This window comes from Filicampus tigris, chromosome 4 (genome assembly GCF_054856515.1).
Source record: "Filicampus tigris isolate MCC_2025a chromosome 4, RoL_Ftig_1.0, whole genome shotgun sequence".
Taxonomy (NCBI): Eukaryota; Metazoa; Chordata; class Actinopteri; order Syngnathiformes; family Syngnathidae; genus Filicampus; species Filicampus tigris.
This window is the reverse complement of record NC_141220.1, coordinates 22,960,520-22,975,740: the sequence shown is the minus strand read 5'-3', so window position 1 is coordinate 22,975,740 and position 15,221 is coordinate 22,960,520. Positions and strand designations below refer to the sequence as shown.

Below are 15,221 nucleotides of genomic sequence, written 5' to 3'. Positions count from 1 at the left end.
ATCATATCCTGCCTTAAGATTGATACAAACGGTACATATTGTTAGAGAAAACACAGAAATCAAAAATCCAGTCAAATGGAAACATTTTACTCATTGGAGTACATTAAAAACCTTACACAATGTATTTAACACTTTTATTAATACAAAACCACAGGATATATAAAGAAAATGTCACTCTCGTGCCCTGGGGGAGTTCTATTGCTCTATATTTCATTAGCTGCGAAAGTGGCATGTTTTTTGAAATAACAAAATAAGACAAACTCCCTTTGTCCTGTTCTGGCTTCAGAAACTAAAAAAAAAATGCTGTAAAACAAACTAAAAATACACAAAACGACTAATAAAAGTGTTCCTCAAATCCTCAGATTCCCACCCACCCCAAGCCCACCTTTCCTCTAGAAGCGGGTTAAAAAGCTACAAACATAAATAAAGAAAAGCACATTTTGCTTGGCTTTTTTCACAATTACACAGCGTGTAGAGAGTCCATCCAGTGTCCACTTTTCCTTCCCGTGATTCTGTAGGTGAGAAGACAAACCAACAACAACAAAAAAAATACAAAAACAAGACACCATGACAGCGTGGTGTGTGAAGAGATGAGTGAAAACAAGGGAAAAAACCTTGTGTGTGTGTGTGAGATGTGGGTTAGGGGTCCTTGGCGGGCAGGCAAAAGAGGGGGGTCTTTAGTCTGTAAAAGTCTCTCCTCAGTGCGGGATAGGAACTGCGAGGTTGTAAGGGGAACCAGGAAGTTCATCTCGGACCATGGCAAGGTCACCACATGCGCGCGCGCACACAATCTGGTGACGTCTAGGTGGTTCTCTCCTCGCCGTCCGTCTCCTGCTTGGTCCGGCGCAGATTGCTCTTCATTTTCACAAACTCGGGAGTGTTCTCCTGCTCCTCCTCGTTCTTCTGTTGCTCCAGCTCCAGCTGCAAAGATACGTACGCTAGATTAAACGCAGTCACTCGAAACTCAAGGCCCCATTGGACAGTATTTTGGGATGGTTTTGTAGTATTTCATTGCTGTTTTTTTGTTTGTTTGTTTTTTTTAAGCCTGGAAATATTGCAGCCTTTACCTGTTCCAATTTTTGCTGTCTTTTCATGAGTTCAATCTCCAAGTCGCTCCTCTTCTTGTGTGCCTCTTGCTCTTCCTTCTGAGCCTTGAGGACTTGCTCCCTCTTTCTCTTCTCCAGAACCTTCTGGAGTTCTGGTTTGTTCTGAGGAGCCAGGCCCCTGTGTGCACAAACAATCAAACAAAAAACAGCCTCTTACCAACATGTAACAACAACAAGTTCTTACCAACATGTAACAACAACAAGTACCAATCAAATGATGCGCAGCAGATGAGCATGACCTCATTCCGGCTTGTGACATTTATTCCCCTCCCTCAGTGTTTTGGATTAAAAACACGTCAATGGTGTTCTCGTCAGTTTTGATTTGGAGCCAATTTTTCCAGTCTGCGGACAAGATGGCTGCCAGCACTAGAGCTGACCTTAGGGGAAAGAAGGATGAAATCATAGCCTGCTTGTCATTACTTTTCCAACTGCCGCAGAGACACAAGTCAGAAACGAGAGGGTTCGCGCATTCTTGGGTGTGGGGGGACGTTGCTGCACGCACAAATAGCAAAAATGATCGAATATAAGTACTTTTCAAGCTCTTTCAAGATGAAATTTCAAACTTTGCCGGGACACTAGCCACGGTCAGCTATATTACATTCAAAGACGTTGGTCCATCACCAATTTTGGAGGGATTTTGAAACAATTTAACCCCCATGTGAAATAAAGACATAAATAAATGTGTTCCAGGGTCCGTTTGTCATTGTAAAACCTTAAAAGTGTATAGTTAGCAAATTTAAAATGCATGGGTGGACAAACTTGTGCACTCAAGGGCCATGTTTGATTTTTAAAACAGACTGATGGGCCAGGACACTTAATATAGTTCCATTCAATACAACAATTCATTCACATTCTTTTTACTTCATAATTCATATTTCATTTAATTCTAATTAATAACCAATTATTTAAATAAATATTAAAGTTAAATGTTGGGGTTGACTGAGTTTGCGAAGATATTGCTCGTGTGGTTAGCGCATCCCGGGGAGGATCACACAACTCATGGGCGTATGCTGCCAATGTCACTTATCGGGGATGATTCAGTGTGCGTGTGCGTGTGAGCGTGTCCCTCGCGGCAATACCAAATGTGATGATGTCATCCTGCAAAAACTCAAGACAAGTTTGTGGACTGAGGAAGATTGGAGAGAAGCCAAGATGGAAATGGATTAGCACTAAACGTCTGAAAACGATCAGCAGCGGCTCAATGAAATGCAACTTATAAAAACTCACACATTGATACGCACGCTTTCACACATACGGACCCTACCCTACTCTCTCATTCAAGTCACTCACACGTACACACCCTAAAAGACACTCTCGCACACACCCGTACACACTCAAAAACTCATAATCCGACACTCACAGGTACACGCAAACACTCACTCACAAAAATGCACACACACTGCTACACAATCTCACAAACATTTACATACATACACTCAGTCAAACTCTCACACTATACAAACTCTCTCACTCTCTTGGCACACTCTCACAAATCATACACCCTCACACAGAGTCTCTAACACATTCATACACTTTCTCTCGCACACACTCCAATACTCGCTCGCAAAAAGTCACACTACTGTATACTCTCTCATGGAAGGGCCCACAAACACTTTCACACACTCATACAAACACTCTCTCGCTATCACACACTCTCGATACACTCAGGCAAACACTCTCGCACCACCATACACACTCTCACATGCAGTCTCTTAACGCTCGCTGACAAAAACTGACACTTATACACAATCTCACACTCTGTCACACTCATGGAATCCCTCTCACACTTGCACACCACTCATGTACTCTCACACATAACAATGTCCTCTCTCACAGCCTCCCCTCCCAATAACACACACAAAACAGTAAGAGCAGGAGAAGGAGTAAGACAACGATAACTTTGTGCAGAATATTGTCAACACAATTACCCCCCCACCTTCCGTCCACCCCCCGTCCTCCCTTTTGATGTAATAACAGGCCTTCATGAGTCTGGCTGCTTTAATTAAATGTATCACTGAGTCTTGAACATTAGATAACTGTGCTCACAATGTTCCCAGATGCCGTGGGAGTTCTTTTTTTCTCCCTCCAACATGATTACTTAAGTGAAGAAGAAAGTGTGTGCGCGCGTTGTCTTGTAAGAGTATTTATTGACCTTGAGCAGGCAGTTTAAGAATTGTCGACGATACGGATGGCCATTTGACCACGTTCTTCATAGATTATGAGGAAAAATCAATCAATTCATCCAAAATGCCGTTTTGAATGGGCTAATATAGCTTTCTGAGTTTATGTTCTGAATTCCTGTTTCTAGTTGACAATTTAGTTATTACATACACTCACCCGACTGTGATGGTCAGATCCCATGACAACAATGTGGCAAACAACCAAAACTAAGTACTTCAGAGTCTCATGCTATTGAACCATAGGTGACTCCACCCCCTCTACTGCAGGGTCTGGCGATACGTTACCATGACGACCAGTTAGCAGGTGGCTACTCGTCTAAAAAACACACACAAAAAAAAAAATGCATTCAGCCAAGTGCCCCAAAAGACAGTAAAAGCACTCATTGTATTTTTCCACCAACACAAAGTCGCCAAATTACACTTGTCAATTAGTGTAGCAGCTCTGTGTATGCGGCACATCCAGCAGACACACTACCAAATACAAATCCTTCTCAAAACACAACATCAAACACCTCACCGAATCCTGTACATGCCGTTTATCAGAAGCTAACGCTGATAACGCTGTGCTAATCTGTGCTTCCAACACCGCAGCTCTGCTTATCTCTTGGCTTTGACATGATTGTGTTTCTGTCTAGTCCAGCTATGGCTTGAAAATCGTGGATTTTCATCTAGCCTAGCAATTCATAGATGGAGAAACTCAGCATGGGGGTGTGATTATGTAAATATGACGGCTTGTGATGTCACGATCCGGCCAAAGTCATAAAGCCTTAATCACGGCTCATCCATTCATTTCGTATAGAGTGCTGTCACCGAAGCCAGAGCACATGCAAAAGGAGGAAATACAAACTCGAGCTTCGTACCTGAATCTCAGAACTGTGTGTAAGATGTGCTTGCAACTCAACCACGGGGGGCACAGTGACGCCTATTCATAAAAACAAGGTGTATAATAAATGCAATTGTGCTTCACAATATAATTCAGTGGAATTTCGCCATTGGGAATCGAATAAAACCTTAATCTAACTCCCACTTTGACTCCCACCTTCAAATGTTTTCACTTTTAAGCTCCGAAAACATCGTTGCCATGTAAATAAAACCGTTTCCATCCTGTTTCATTGTGTCAATGTGGAGGAGATCAAGGTCACAGAGAGTAATAACAGCGCCTGCTAAAAGATGCTTACGCCATTCTCCTCCCTAGCGTGTGGACAAATGTTTCCACAATTACAAACCCTTCTGGCCCGGTCTCCTTGCACAGTGGACGCCCTTCCAATGTTTGTTCGAAAACACACTGGAATTTTCTTAAAACTGTGTGTGTGTGTGTGCGTGCGTGTACACAGGCACACACAAGCAGAGAAAGGCCCTCAGCTGCAACTGTTTTGTAATCTTGATTACATAACATGCCTTTTCATGCAACAGTATCCATCCATGCATCCACAGCACTTCCACCCACCCCACCAGCACTCTCATGGTCGTGACTAATCTGCTGTACAAAAAAAAAAAAAGAAGAAGCTAATACTCACACGCATTTCTAGCATGCTGTAGCATAGACTTTTTCCTAATCTTTGTAAACAAAAGGTGGCACCAGGGTCTTTCCGGCAGCAGAAAATGACCGACGACTGCTTTTTAAATTAAACCAATTGAGAAAAAAAATTGGGGTGGGGGCGGGGGGTTTGTGTTGCACTGAGTTTTTTTTTCTCCCCACACATTCATTGTTTGGCATTATTGTAATGTATGTAATTTGTCAATTTGCAGATTTTTGGAGTTGGGAACCATCCCCTGTTATTCGCTGCAAACCTTGTCTATTTTTTTTTTTTTTTTTGTGCTCTGGCTAATGCGGTGAAGTCACATCACTCGTTTGACTTTTTATGACACACTCCTGTGATGTAACATCTGTCACTATTTATAGATCTGACACAAAGATGCCAGCCACTCCGTCCCACGAGGGAAACGCGCCAGAGCGGATGGGACGACTTCGTCACGCTGACCACATGACCCGTTTGGCCCCGTGCACGCCGATTCATGCGAGCTTTTTGCATAACGCATCTGTGACAGACTAATGCACCTCAGATTTTATGTAAGAGTACTGTAGCTATGAAGGATTCGTGGACTGTGCTTTACATAATACTGCCGCTGGAGGTTGGATGCCGCACTGAAAACACCTAACAGCATGACTCACTTCACCCTTCAACGCTGCCTGCATCAGGAGGAACATCAGACCAAGGACATCCCATGACGATTACATTACCTCAGCCTCCATCAGTGGAGGCCAGAATAAGGTGATGTGTGTCACAGGCTTTTTAAAACCTCTCAAGTCACGGGAGTTGGAATGAGATCAGGCGAGGCGAAAGGGAATTAAAATAAAGTCTCCATCAGCTCTTCCACTTCACTGCAATGCTTAGAATGAGATGTTTTATATGAGTCTACAAGGTCGATATTCCTTGAATCGAGCCCAATCGTGAGCTTGAAACATGCAACTTTTCTGAATGAACTTTGATGATGAGGAAATCACTTTAGTATTCTGTGAGTAGGTTTATATGGGGAATTTGTCTTGTGTTGTGCCCTGCGACTGGCTGGCGACCAATTCAGGGTGAACCTCGCCTATTGCCTGAAAACAGCACACCTGCGACCGTCGTCAGGATAAGCGGTTTGGATAACGGATGGATGTTTTGCATTCAGGTTATTGTGCCTAATATGTACAATATTTAACCAGATAATAATGGCCGATTATATACCAAAGAGTATTAAAAGGGAAGTCAAGTAAAAAAATTACATTACAATAATATGTTAGACGCACCCCCGCTAATCTAAACACAGCATTCTGATTAATATTTTCCTTTTAGACATCTCAGGGGGGCGGCCATTTTGCCAACTGCTGTCAACCGAAAATGACATCATAGTAGCTCAGGGAACAACCACACATGGCACACGTGTTTTCTGTGTTTGGCCATGTGATGATTGCAAGCTGAGCAAGATGACTATATGCAGAGATGGGCACTGTACCCTATTTTGCCAGTCCATCCTCCGGCCACGGCCTCGGCACCCTCACGTCATTGTCGCTCTGTCCTTATTTATAAACCAATCATCCTCTGTCCCTGTCTGTCCTTGTCCTTTTAAAGTGCTCCCATCCTTACATTTCATCATGCCCCCTCCCCCCCAAAAAAACATCCATGCATGCTGCCGCCATGGGGGAGAGGCTAACGGCAGGGGTTTCATACATCATAAACAATATCTAAAGCTCATTAGGGAGCTAATTTCCTATTCACATTCACTTACCTTACGGACACCCACTTCTGGGTTAACAATTTGACGAATTGTTTGGAACCGAGAGGCATGCAACACAGCCAGCTTTTTTAACCGGCTGGGAGTATCTTGTGAGTGGATTGAATTGTTTAGAACTGTTTAAGTGTCAAGTTACCAAGTTAGCATTTAGCCAGCACAACCACCGTCGGTCACTGGCGATGTGTAAACTTTTTTTGACGGAGGACGAGTGCTCCTCCTCTTGTCACTTGAAGCAAGGTGAAATAGCGCACACACACACACTACGCGAGTAAAGCCTGGTAGGTTAATATAAAGAGATTTTCCTACCCGGAACCCACAGTGAGTGAGAATGCTTCAACACCTGACATGTTTACCGACCTCTTTTGGTTCATAAGCAACTCCCTGTGCATGTCCTGGTGGTTGCGGGAGTTCTTGACCGGGTTGATCAACTTCTTGGGTTTGATGAGCTGATCGCAGTCACCCTCCAGATAGTCGGGCTCGGCCATGACACTCCTCCCTGGAGACAGCGACAGACCAGGGTCACGCGAATCTGAACGCAGACACAAGACCACAGGCCAACAGTATGAGATGGGACATTTAAATATGGGTGGGAATGGAAATGGACACATGAACAACCTAATAATATCACTGCGGTTTTGAATGACACCATAATTATGACATCATAATTAGGTTTACATAATATTGTGTCCAGTTACCATTTTTTTCCTTGGGCTGTTTTCATGAAGTCATGCTCTGGATTACGTTGAATAATGGTGATTGACTCGTTACATAATCAGAGTGAAGAGAACATGTCGATGAAGAACGAGCCACACATGCAAATCGACAAACGAATCGACACACACGCTCGCTTATTGTCTTCTTTTCTGCACATTTGCATTACTAGCCACACTGTTTACAAGTCATTTGGGTAATAGTTGACATTTATGAAGCTGAAAAAGCATAGTTCCCAGAAGCACACAATACACTGTATCACCAAAGACACAACAATTGTAAGCATCTATTATATACATAAGAAGAGAGCACCCAACATCATGAAGTGCTTTTATGTATACTTTCAATTTCAAACTTTACATTGACATTTTACCATTTTGAACAGGAGCTTGAAACACTAAATTCACTAACATGAGTTAGAAATGAATCAAACCTAACATCCGGCCATTAACACATGTGTCATCTTCCAAACCGCTTATCCTGTACAGGGTCGCGGGGAGGTGCTGGAGCCTATCCCAGCCGTCAACGGGCGAAGGCAGACTACACCCCGAACTGGTCGCCAGCCAGTCGCAGGGCACACACAGACACGGTCACTGAGCGGGAATCGATCCCACGCTGCCCGCACACAACTCAGGCGTGTGTACCACTACACTATCAGTGACACCATTAACACATATTTAGTCCTATAAAAATCCTCTAATTTGACTCGTGTTTAATATTTCTAAAAAAGGGTTACTCCCCCCCCCAAAAAAAAAAAAATCAGGCATAAGATTAACAAATGCATTTTAGCACGGAAACCATATGTGTTAAAGAGCGTCTGCATACTTGTGTTCTATTACCCATTAAAGAAACATACAAAACATGATTTTACTGTTAATTTAGGTCATAAACCTTACATTTGGCTGGTAGTGTAATATATTTGTTGAGCACCTTGCACCTATCTGACACTCATCCATTTATCAGGTGTAAAGTTTAGAATAAATAATAGCACATGCCAAGACCTAACCTTTTCTCAACAGGACCTTGTAAACAAAACCCCAAACCCCTGAATAAAGTAATTAAAACAATTTCCAAAACAGCAGTTCAGACCACTAAAATCATCCAAAACAGTGCAAAAAAGTCAACACTTACTTAACTCGCCCTGCAGATGAGGAAAGACGGGATATCTGAACATTGTCGCCATAGCCTCTATTTGGGTTTGATTGTCAAGAAAAAAAATACAATTGAAAACTTGTGGTCCTGTTTTTCGAAATGTCTAAATCAGAGCGCTTCTGCTTTGTCCTGCATGTACAGCTGTCTGCATCAAAGTAGAGCCAGTCAGAATTCGATGTCTGTTTTATAGCTGCCCTCACACACATACACACACGCACACACACACACTGTCTCCCGCCCTGCTTCTACTCTCTCCCACTTCTGTTCAGTATGGACCTCTTTGAAAAAAAAAAAAAATACTACTTTGCCTCTTTGTGAGGACATAACTGTCTTTACCAACTAATTTCCTCATTTCCAAACATTCAGCCCGGGGGTGGGATTACTTCCTCAAAATCCAAACAACAACAACGGCATCAGCCCCGAGGGTCGGTGTAATTGAGGCAAAGCGCCACTAGAGGTCGACAACCTTGCATAGGCGGCAGGCAAACATGTCATGTTACATAACAAAGCTGCCTGGGATGAACATGGATTGTTATTGGTTGATTTCAAAAGGAGATGCTGCATATGAAAGGATGCTGCTGCCTGACGTGCATCTGCAGTCAAATCAGTCAAGTCATTTGTCACCTTTTAAAAATGTTTCATGAAACCAACACAATTACTCAAACTGTAAACCAGGGGTGCCCACACTTTTTCAGCATGCGTGCTACTTATGAAACATCCAAATGATCTACCTACTTTATACATTTATCTATTTAGTTCTAAATATATGCAGAATTCTTTATACATAGAATATATTATTGGTGTACCTTGCATAACTGCATGAACCATACTGCACAATACAACTAATGTACATTTTCTTTCCTTACTTTACTCTGGTGACTTGCGCTGAATGTAATCAGCCAGGGATGGAGTCCGGACAGGAGTTGCTGACAGCGAACTGTGCGCACACCTACTAATGAACGGTATTTGGACTTAAACGTTTTGATCAATGGGCCGAAAATGCTGCTCAACAGGACGGCCAGCAAGCGCCCCGGGCGTACCGACAGACATGACGCACTGGTCAGCCGGATGACGCCCTTTCGCGAGCTACAGGTCGATCGCGAATGACATAATGAGCTCCCCTGCTGCAAGCAATCTGTTACTTTAAAATGCTACATTGGCTGAAGGGCACCAGCTACTTGCCCATTCTTTACCCGTATACATAAACGCATTACCTGTACGGGGATGTTTAAGTAACATTTTAACACACAGTGGTACCTTAATTTACATGTTTTCATTCCGTGACCAAGATACTCATCAACATTCACTATCGAAATTCAGATGCAATTTATCCATCCCAGATTCCAAAAACAACCACAATTTTTTTTTAGGTGTTTTGTGTTTGTAATAACATGCATACACACACTCTTGAGAGTGAGGTGCCAAAACCCATGAGTTGGGTTCCTTCCTTATAAGGAATTCTTATAAATCGGCACATCCTTATAAATCGACGGCAAGCCGGGATCCACGCCCTTATCTTCTTAAAGTCAAGGTGTGCGAGACCCTCTGCCATGCCTTACCCGCTGAAAAACATACTTGACGAATACATACGGTACCACACTTGACATGAACTCAAAGTGTTTATCTGCTCCTTGTAAGTGAAATAATGGGGGAATGACACATACCTGGCCATGGAACTGCGGAGTAGCCAATTGTCCAATTAACTTTTGGTCCCTTAAAAAGGTTTCTAATGCCTACACCTTCACCTGATTTGGATGTAAATGTAAACGGTTGGATTCCAGCTGACAAATATAAATGGCCGTCGTCTTGAACGAGTTAACAGTGTTTTCTGATCTTAGTTTGGCGTATTCTGTATTGTTGTGGGTGGTGGGGGGATGAGGTGCTGCTGTAATCCTTGCTAAACTAATCCTAAAGAGTGTTCAACTTTAGAGCTTTTAGTTGTCATCACTTCTGAACTGATGTCGGCAATGTTTTCTGGTTGTGGTTCCTGATCCCATTTCTCAAAATTAACAGTGAAATTGCCTTAGTTCCCCGATGGAGGGAAATGCGTAGATGAGCCGGGGGCTGTAAATAGGGATTGGCTGGGGAGGGTGGGGGGTCCAGGTCTGCATGCGAGCCCACGCATGCTGTGCACATCAAAGGTGGGTTTTGTTCATGCCACTAGCAGGGGGCGGAGGCTTTCAAAGGCTGGCAGTGTTGTCGAAGTGTCCGTTAGCTTAACACATGTGCTCCGACTTCCTGCGCGGCCCCAGGCTGAGGGGAAGTGACATAGCGAGTTCAAAGGGGTCTTGCAACCTCAAATTGGAGCCCTGCTTCACTTCTGCCCTTACCGCTGTTGCCTTTAAATATTCTATTTACTGTCACTTCTGGTTCCATTTAGAGTTACACAAATGCGCCATCTGTTAAAACAACGTAAAACAGTGGTCCTCAAACTTTTTACACCAGGTTCCACTTCAAAAAACAGTTCTTCAAGTACCACATTCATGACCAACACTAAAATGTGGTAGCATAGGAAGGGTGTTCAGCAAAAGATTACACAGAGGCTATCATTCCTAAAAAGCATATAAGTTGAATAAAACTGACCTTTACTTTACTGGATGAGGAACAATTTTAAGCCAGTTTGAACATTTAATTCAGCGAATCTCCGTGTACAAATAGAGGCAGCCGGCATACCACAACCTTTGATAATCACTGCCTTATAAGTATGTAGTCAATAGTTAAATTGTCTACAAAGATACTGGAATTTTTACACATATAATTTCAAGGCATTTGGAATTTCATTCACATGCACTGAGCTATAGACTAGGGCGGAACATAAATATGTTCTGCCCGTATGTGTTGAATATTCCTTATTCATTGAGTTGCTATCGTTTTGAATGTGCCTTCTGATTTTGATTTATTAAAACACCACTACCGTTGGAGAATATGGTGACACCTGTTGCTTTGAAATGCTCTTGGCAGTTTGACAAGTGTTTTTATTTCAACCACCACCACTTCAAACAATGTAATGCCTTGTTTCACATAATCATCCAAATACTGTTGGCTCAGTCTGGATTTTTGAGGTTCGTACATAGCATGCCTACTCCTGTGGTATTGCTTATATGCCTCAAAATGACACTCATGTTCAAGCATGCATTGACCTCCAATGTCATTTTTAGTTGAGTCATCTTTTAAGGACATTAAAGCTGCAAGAGTCTTGGATTATGACACTAAAAGCTTGGCACCTCCAGCCACTGGGACGATGGCCAATTCTTTTGTGGAAAACCCTTTCAGCTGGAAAGCACAGAAGGGCTTGCTTCAGTGGTCATTCTTAGGATTCATGCCGAAGCTCTCCATCCCAACACAGTGAGCTCTCCAAAACAACGCCTCATAGTTAGCTTCTTTCTATACCAATGAATGCCACACGATTAATCCCCAGCATGCAAAAACTGGGAGAATAGATGGACTGCCGGACCCTTTCATGTTTACTGATGGAAGAGAGGTTAAAATAACATGATGGAATGACGATTAGTTTGGTTCGGCTTGAAAAATAGACAGACTGATGGATGGCGCACGGATACCCACGCTGCTGACAAATGACGAATGACGGACTGGCAAACTTTAGTAAAATGCCCACCTGTGTTTCTCCGGTATTACTTTTGTAAAATTCCATACATATTTTATGACTGTCTTTAGTCTTGTTGATCTCCTGATCTTTACTGCTCCAATTACTGGAGAGCTCTTTAGTCTTCCATCTTCAAACATTGAAAAAAATTTTTTAAGAACATTCATCAGGTTTTACTGTTACTACATTTCGTACACCATCGTCTTTGGTCACCCTGCTCTCCTGATCTATACCGGTTCAAATGTTTGTCGAGATCCTTGGTGTTTTAGTACAACCTTTGGACTACAGACCTCTACATCTCCAAGTCTTACTTTTGCAAGGTTTCTGTACATTGTTTTACGGCTGTCGTTGGTCTTCCTCTACTGATTGGCTTACCTGCACTAATTGGAGAGTTCCTTCCACCCTGAGATCAAAGACCTGTACGTTTCTCAGATCTTCGTTTTGCAAGACTTTGTACACTGTTTCAAGGTTGTCTTTGGTCTCTTTTGGTACACCATTTCAAAAGGTTGTCTTTGGTGTCTGTCTGAAGTGATCCACTGATGTATACCGCTGTACCTAAGTTTGGAGATGTTTTGAACTTCTGCCTTAATTATAGGGCCAATGATGTGTAAATTTTTTCTAGTGTGACTGCTGCGCAAGTTTTATAACATTTCTTACACGGCTTGGTCAACGGGGAAGCTCTCCCAGTGGACATTAGATGCGGACTTTACACCGGACGGATCGTGTCCAGACTACGTATTTTCACTTTCAACACCTCTATGTGCCTTTGTGTTCTCCCAGTGTCCTGCTTCGGGACAACACTCACTGCTGTTCCGGGAATCCCATTACAAGACTTTTGTTTATTGCTCTTGGGAACCAACACCACCCTCCCATCCCCAGGCAACACACTGAGTAAGACAGAAAATGCAATGAGCCTTCCAAAAGAACCCTGTGAGCTGTGTCTAGAAAAAAAAAAGTAAAGCATTTATAAGGACACTAAATGAAAAGCATTCAGCCATTAAATGAGAATGAGGCTGGGGTAAAAGAAAGTAAAACTGGGTCAGACAGTCACCGGGAAGTGGAAAAGGGAGTTGGCCCAAGACAAATTTCCACTGTTTACTTCAGTACTTCTTTGCCATCCACATAGCCTGCACTGATCTCACATACTAAAAAAACATCACACTTATGACCATAAAGAAAATGTGTAATCACTCAAGAGACAAAACACCCTGCTGCATTTTATACGAGTGACAGTTTTAGGAAACAAAAGAGGAAGTAAATGACTGAATGGGCAAGTGTGGTTGGCAGGTGCAGAGATCATGCCAACTGATATCACACCAGACCTCTATCTAATCACCAACTTCCATGTTTCACCCCCCCCCCCACCCCCCCCCAAAAAAACAGGAATTCAATAAACATTTTGAGCACTCCCCTAAAGCAGGGGTCACCAACGTGGTGGTGCCTGCAGGCTCCAGGCAGCCCCAAGGACCGCATGAGTCGCCCATGGGCTAGTCACCACTGGGCGGCTGTGACTTTCTAGGAATGTTGTAAAAGTGAGTGTAAACAATGGCAGAGATTTATAGACTGTTTATTTATATTTGTTTCCTAATTGAGAAATCATTAATGGTCAGTGTCCTCACATTAATGAATCATAATTTTAATTATTAATATTATCATACAATAACATTATTAAATTCGATAAATTTGTTAATTAAGGAGTGTAGGGCTGTATGATATTGGAAAAATGTGCCATATGTGATATGGTTGTTTAATGTTAGTGATAGATACTGCGATATTTAACATGTACCTCAAAAATGACATTTTTATTATTTAATCAAAGAATTACATTTTTTTTCATGCAGTAAAGTAAGCAATCTTAATGTATTCTTAGCTAGTTAATATTCAGCGACTGGATGGCGGTGCACGTTTAAGTTTGCGTCTGACTACACAAATCCTTATGAAATTTATTGCATGTCTTTGCGATATGCACATTGCGTGGGGCAATAATCGCGATACCCGTATTTATTCGATATACTGTGCTGCCCTACAGAGTGTGTATCAAACTCACAGACCTTCGCAATAATCAGTACCAAAGAAATAGCTCCCAGTTTCAAAAAGGTTGGTAACACCTGTTCAAAAGAACGGATTCCTCAAAAGTTTGCTAAAAGTGAATGCAGAAAGGTCGTCCTGCATGACGCCGTGCGAGGCCTACCACTGTTAGCATCAAGTGATTAACTCTGCGTTGCATTTTTCTTTTTCTTTGTTGTTTTGGGACCAACCTCCACAGTGGGGTACACTTGACAATGACCCCACAGCAGGACAATATTTTAAAATATATTTGTAGCCTGTAAGTGTCTTTCATAGAAATACTTACTGTAATTATGACACTTGTGAGTTTATGAATGGCAAATAATGGATTAGATTGCTGGACCGAGTAAGGCCAAGTCATCACATGGCTATTTATGGCCAAATAACAAACATACATGCATTACATACATACAACGCACCTCCAACACTCATCTACAATGACAAGAAGGAAGACCTCTTGCTGGAAATCAGTTTGTCAGCCACTGTTAAACGGCACAAAACGAAGGAGGCCCACCTGAGGCTTCTACCTCAGCAGCCTCACCTCAACTTGCACTTCGTCCACTGAAGAGACGAAGATGTCTCCAAAGAAAAAATTCTCCAGCGACAATGACTACCCTTCCTCTCACCAACAATAACTTCATCCTCCTCCCCCAAAGCCTATGCACACATCATATCGACTTCACTCTTTGGTGAAGTGATGTTAACTTTTTGACACATCTAGATACACCTATTTTGTAAAATTCATCTTACGAACAGCCTCTTGGAACATTGCGTTCGTACCTTGAGGTATATCTATTTCCATGGGAAAATCTCTTTGAGCACATTTCAGAGCCACTTAACTGATTTCCCTGCCCAGACTAGGAACACACACGGACGGCAAGGAGGTCGAGCAGCTGGCGGTCATCTTCCCGACATAGTGATGTGAACGACGGAAGGCCTTTTCAGAGCTCGCTGCACTGCGGGGGATTGGGGGGAGGGGCTAATCTCTGTCAGATGGGTGCTGTTGACCACACCCATTCTGTCATCAACACAACAGGAAGTCATATAGAGGTCATGTTTGCAAAACATACGGGTCGGCATCTTGCTGTTTGTGTTCTTTCTTGAGGCCTAAAGAGAAGCTTTATG

General features: G+C 42.6%; 1 protein-coding gene across 7 annotated transcripts in view; it reads right to left on the bottom strand.

Moving 5' to 3' along the window:
- Nucleotides 1–66: 66 nt before the first annotated feature.
- fam107b (family with sequence similarity 107 member B) overlaps nt 67–15,221 on the bottom strand; it is a 38,271-nt gene continuing 23,116 nt past the window's right edge. For 3 of the 7 annotated variants that reach the window (XM_086028831.1, XM_086028836.1, XM_086028835.1), the window contains 3 exons: nt 6,920–7,091; nt 1,068–1,224; nt 67–921 (listed from right to left, as the gene is read on the bottom strand). In XM_086028831.1, the coding sequence (XP_085884957.1) occupies nt 802–921; nt 1,068–1,224; nt 6,920–7,091 (449 nt within the window). In that variant the 3' untranslated portion in view covers nt 67–801. Of the gene's footprint in view, nt 922–1,067; nt 1,225–6,919; nt 7,092–8,404; nt 8,616–15,221 lie in introns of those variants that run through there. The other 4 variants (XM_086028832.1, XM_086028837.1, XM_086028834.1 and 1 more) reach the window with 3 other exon arrangements.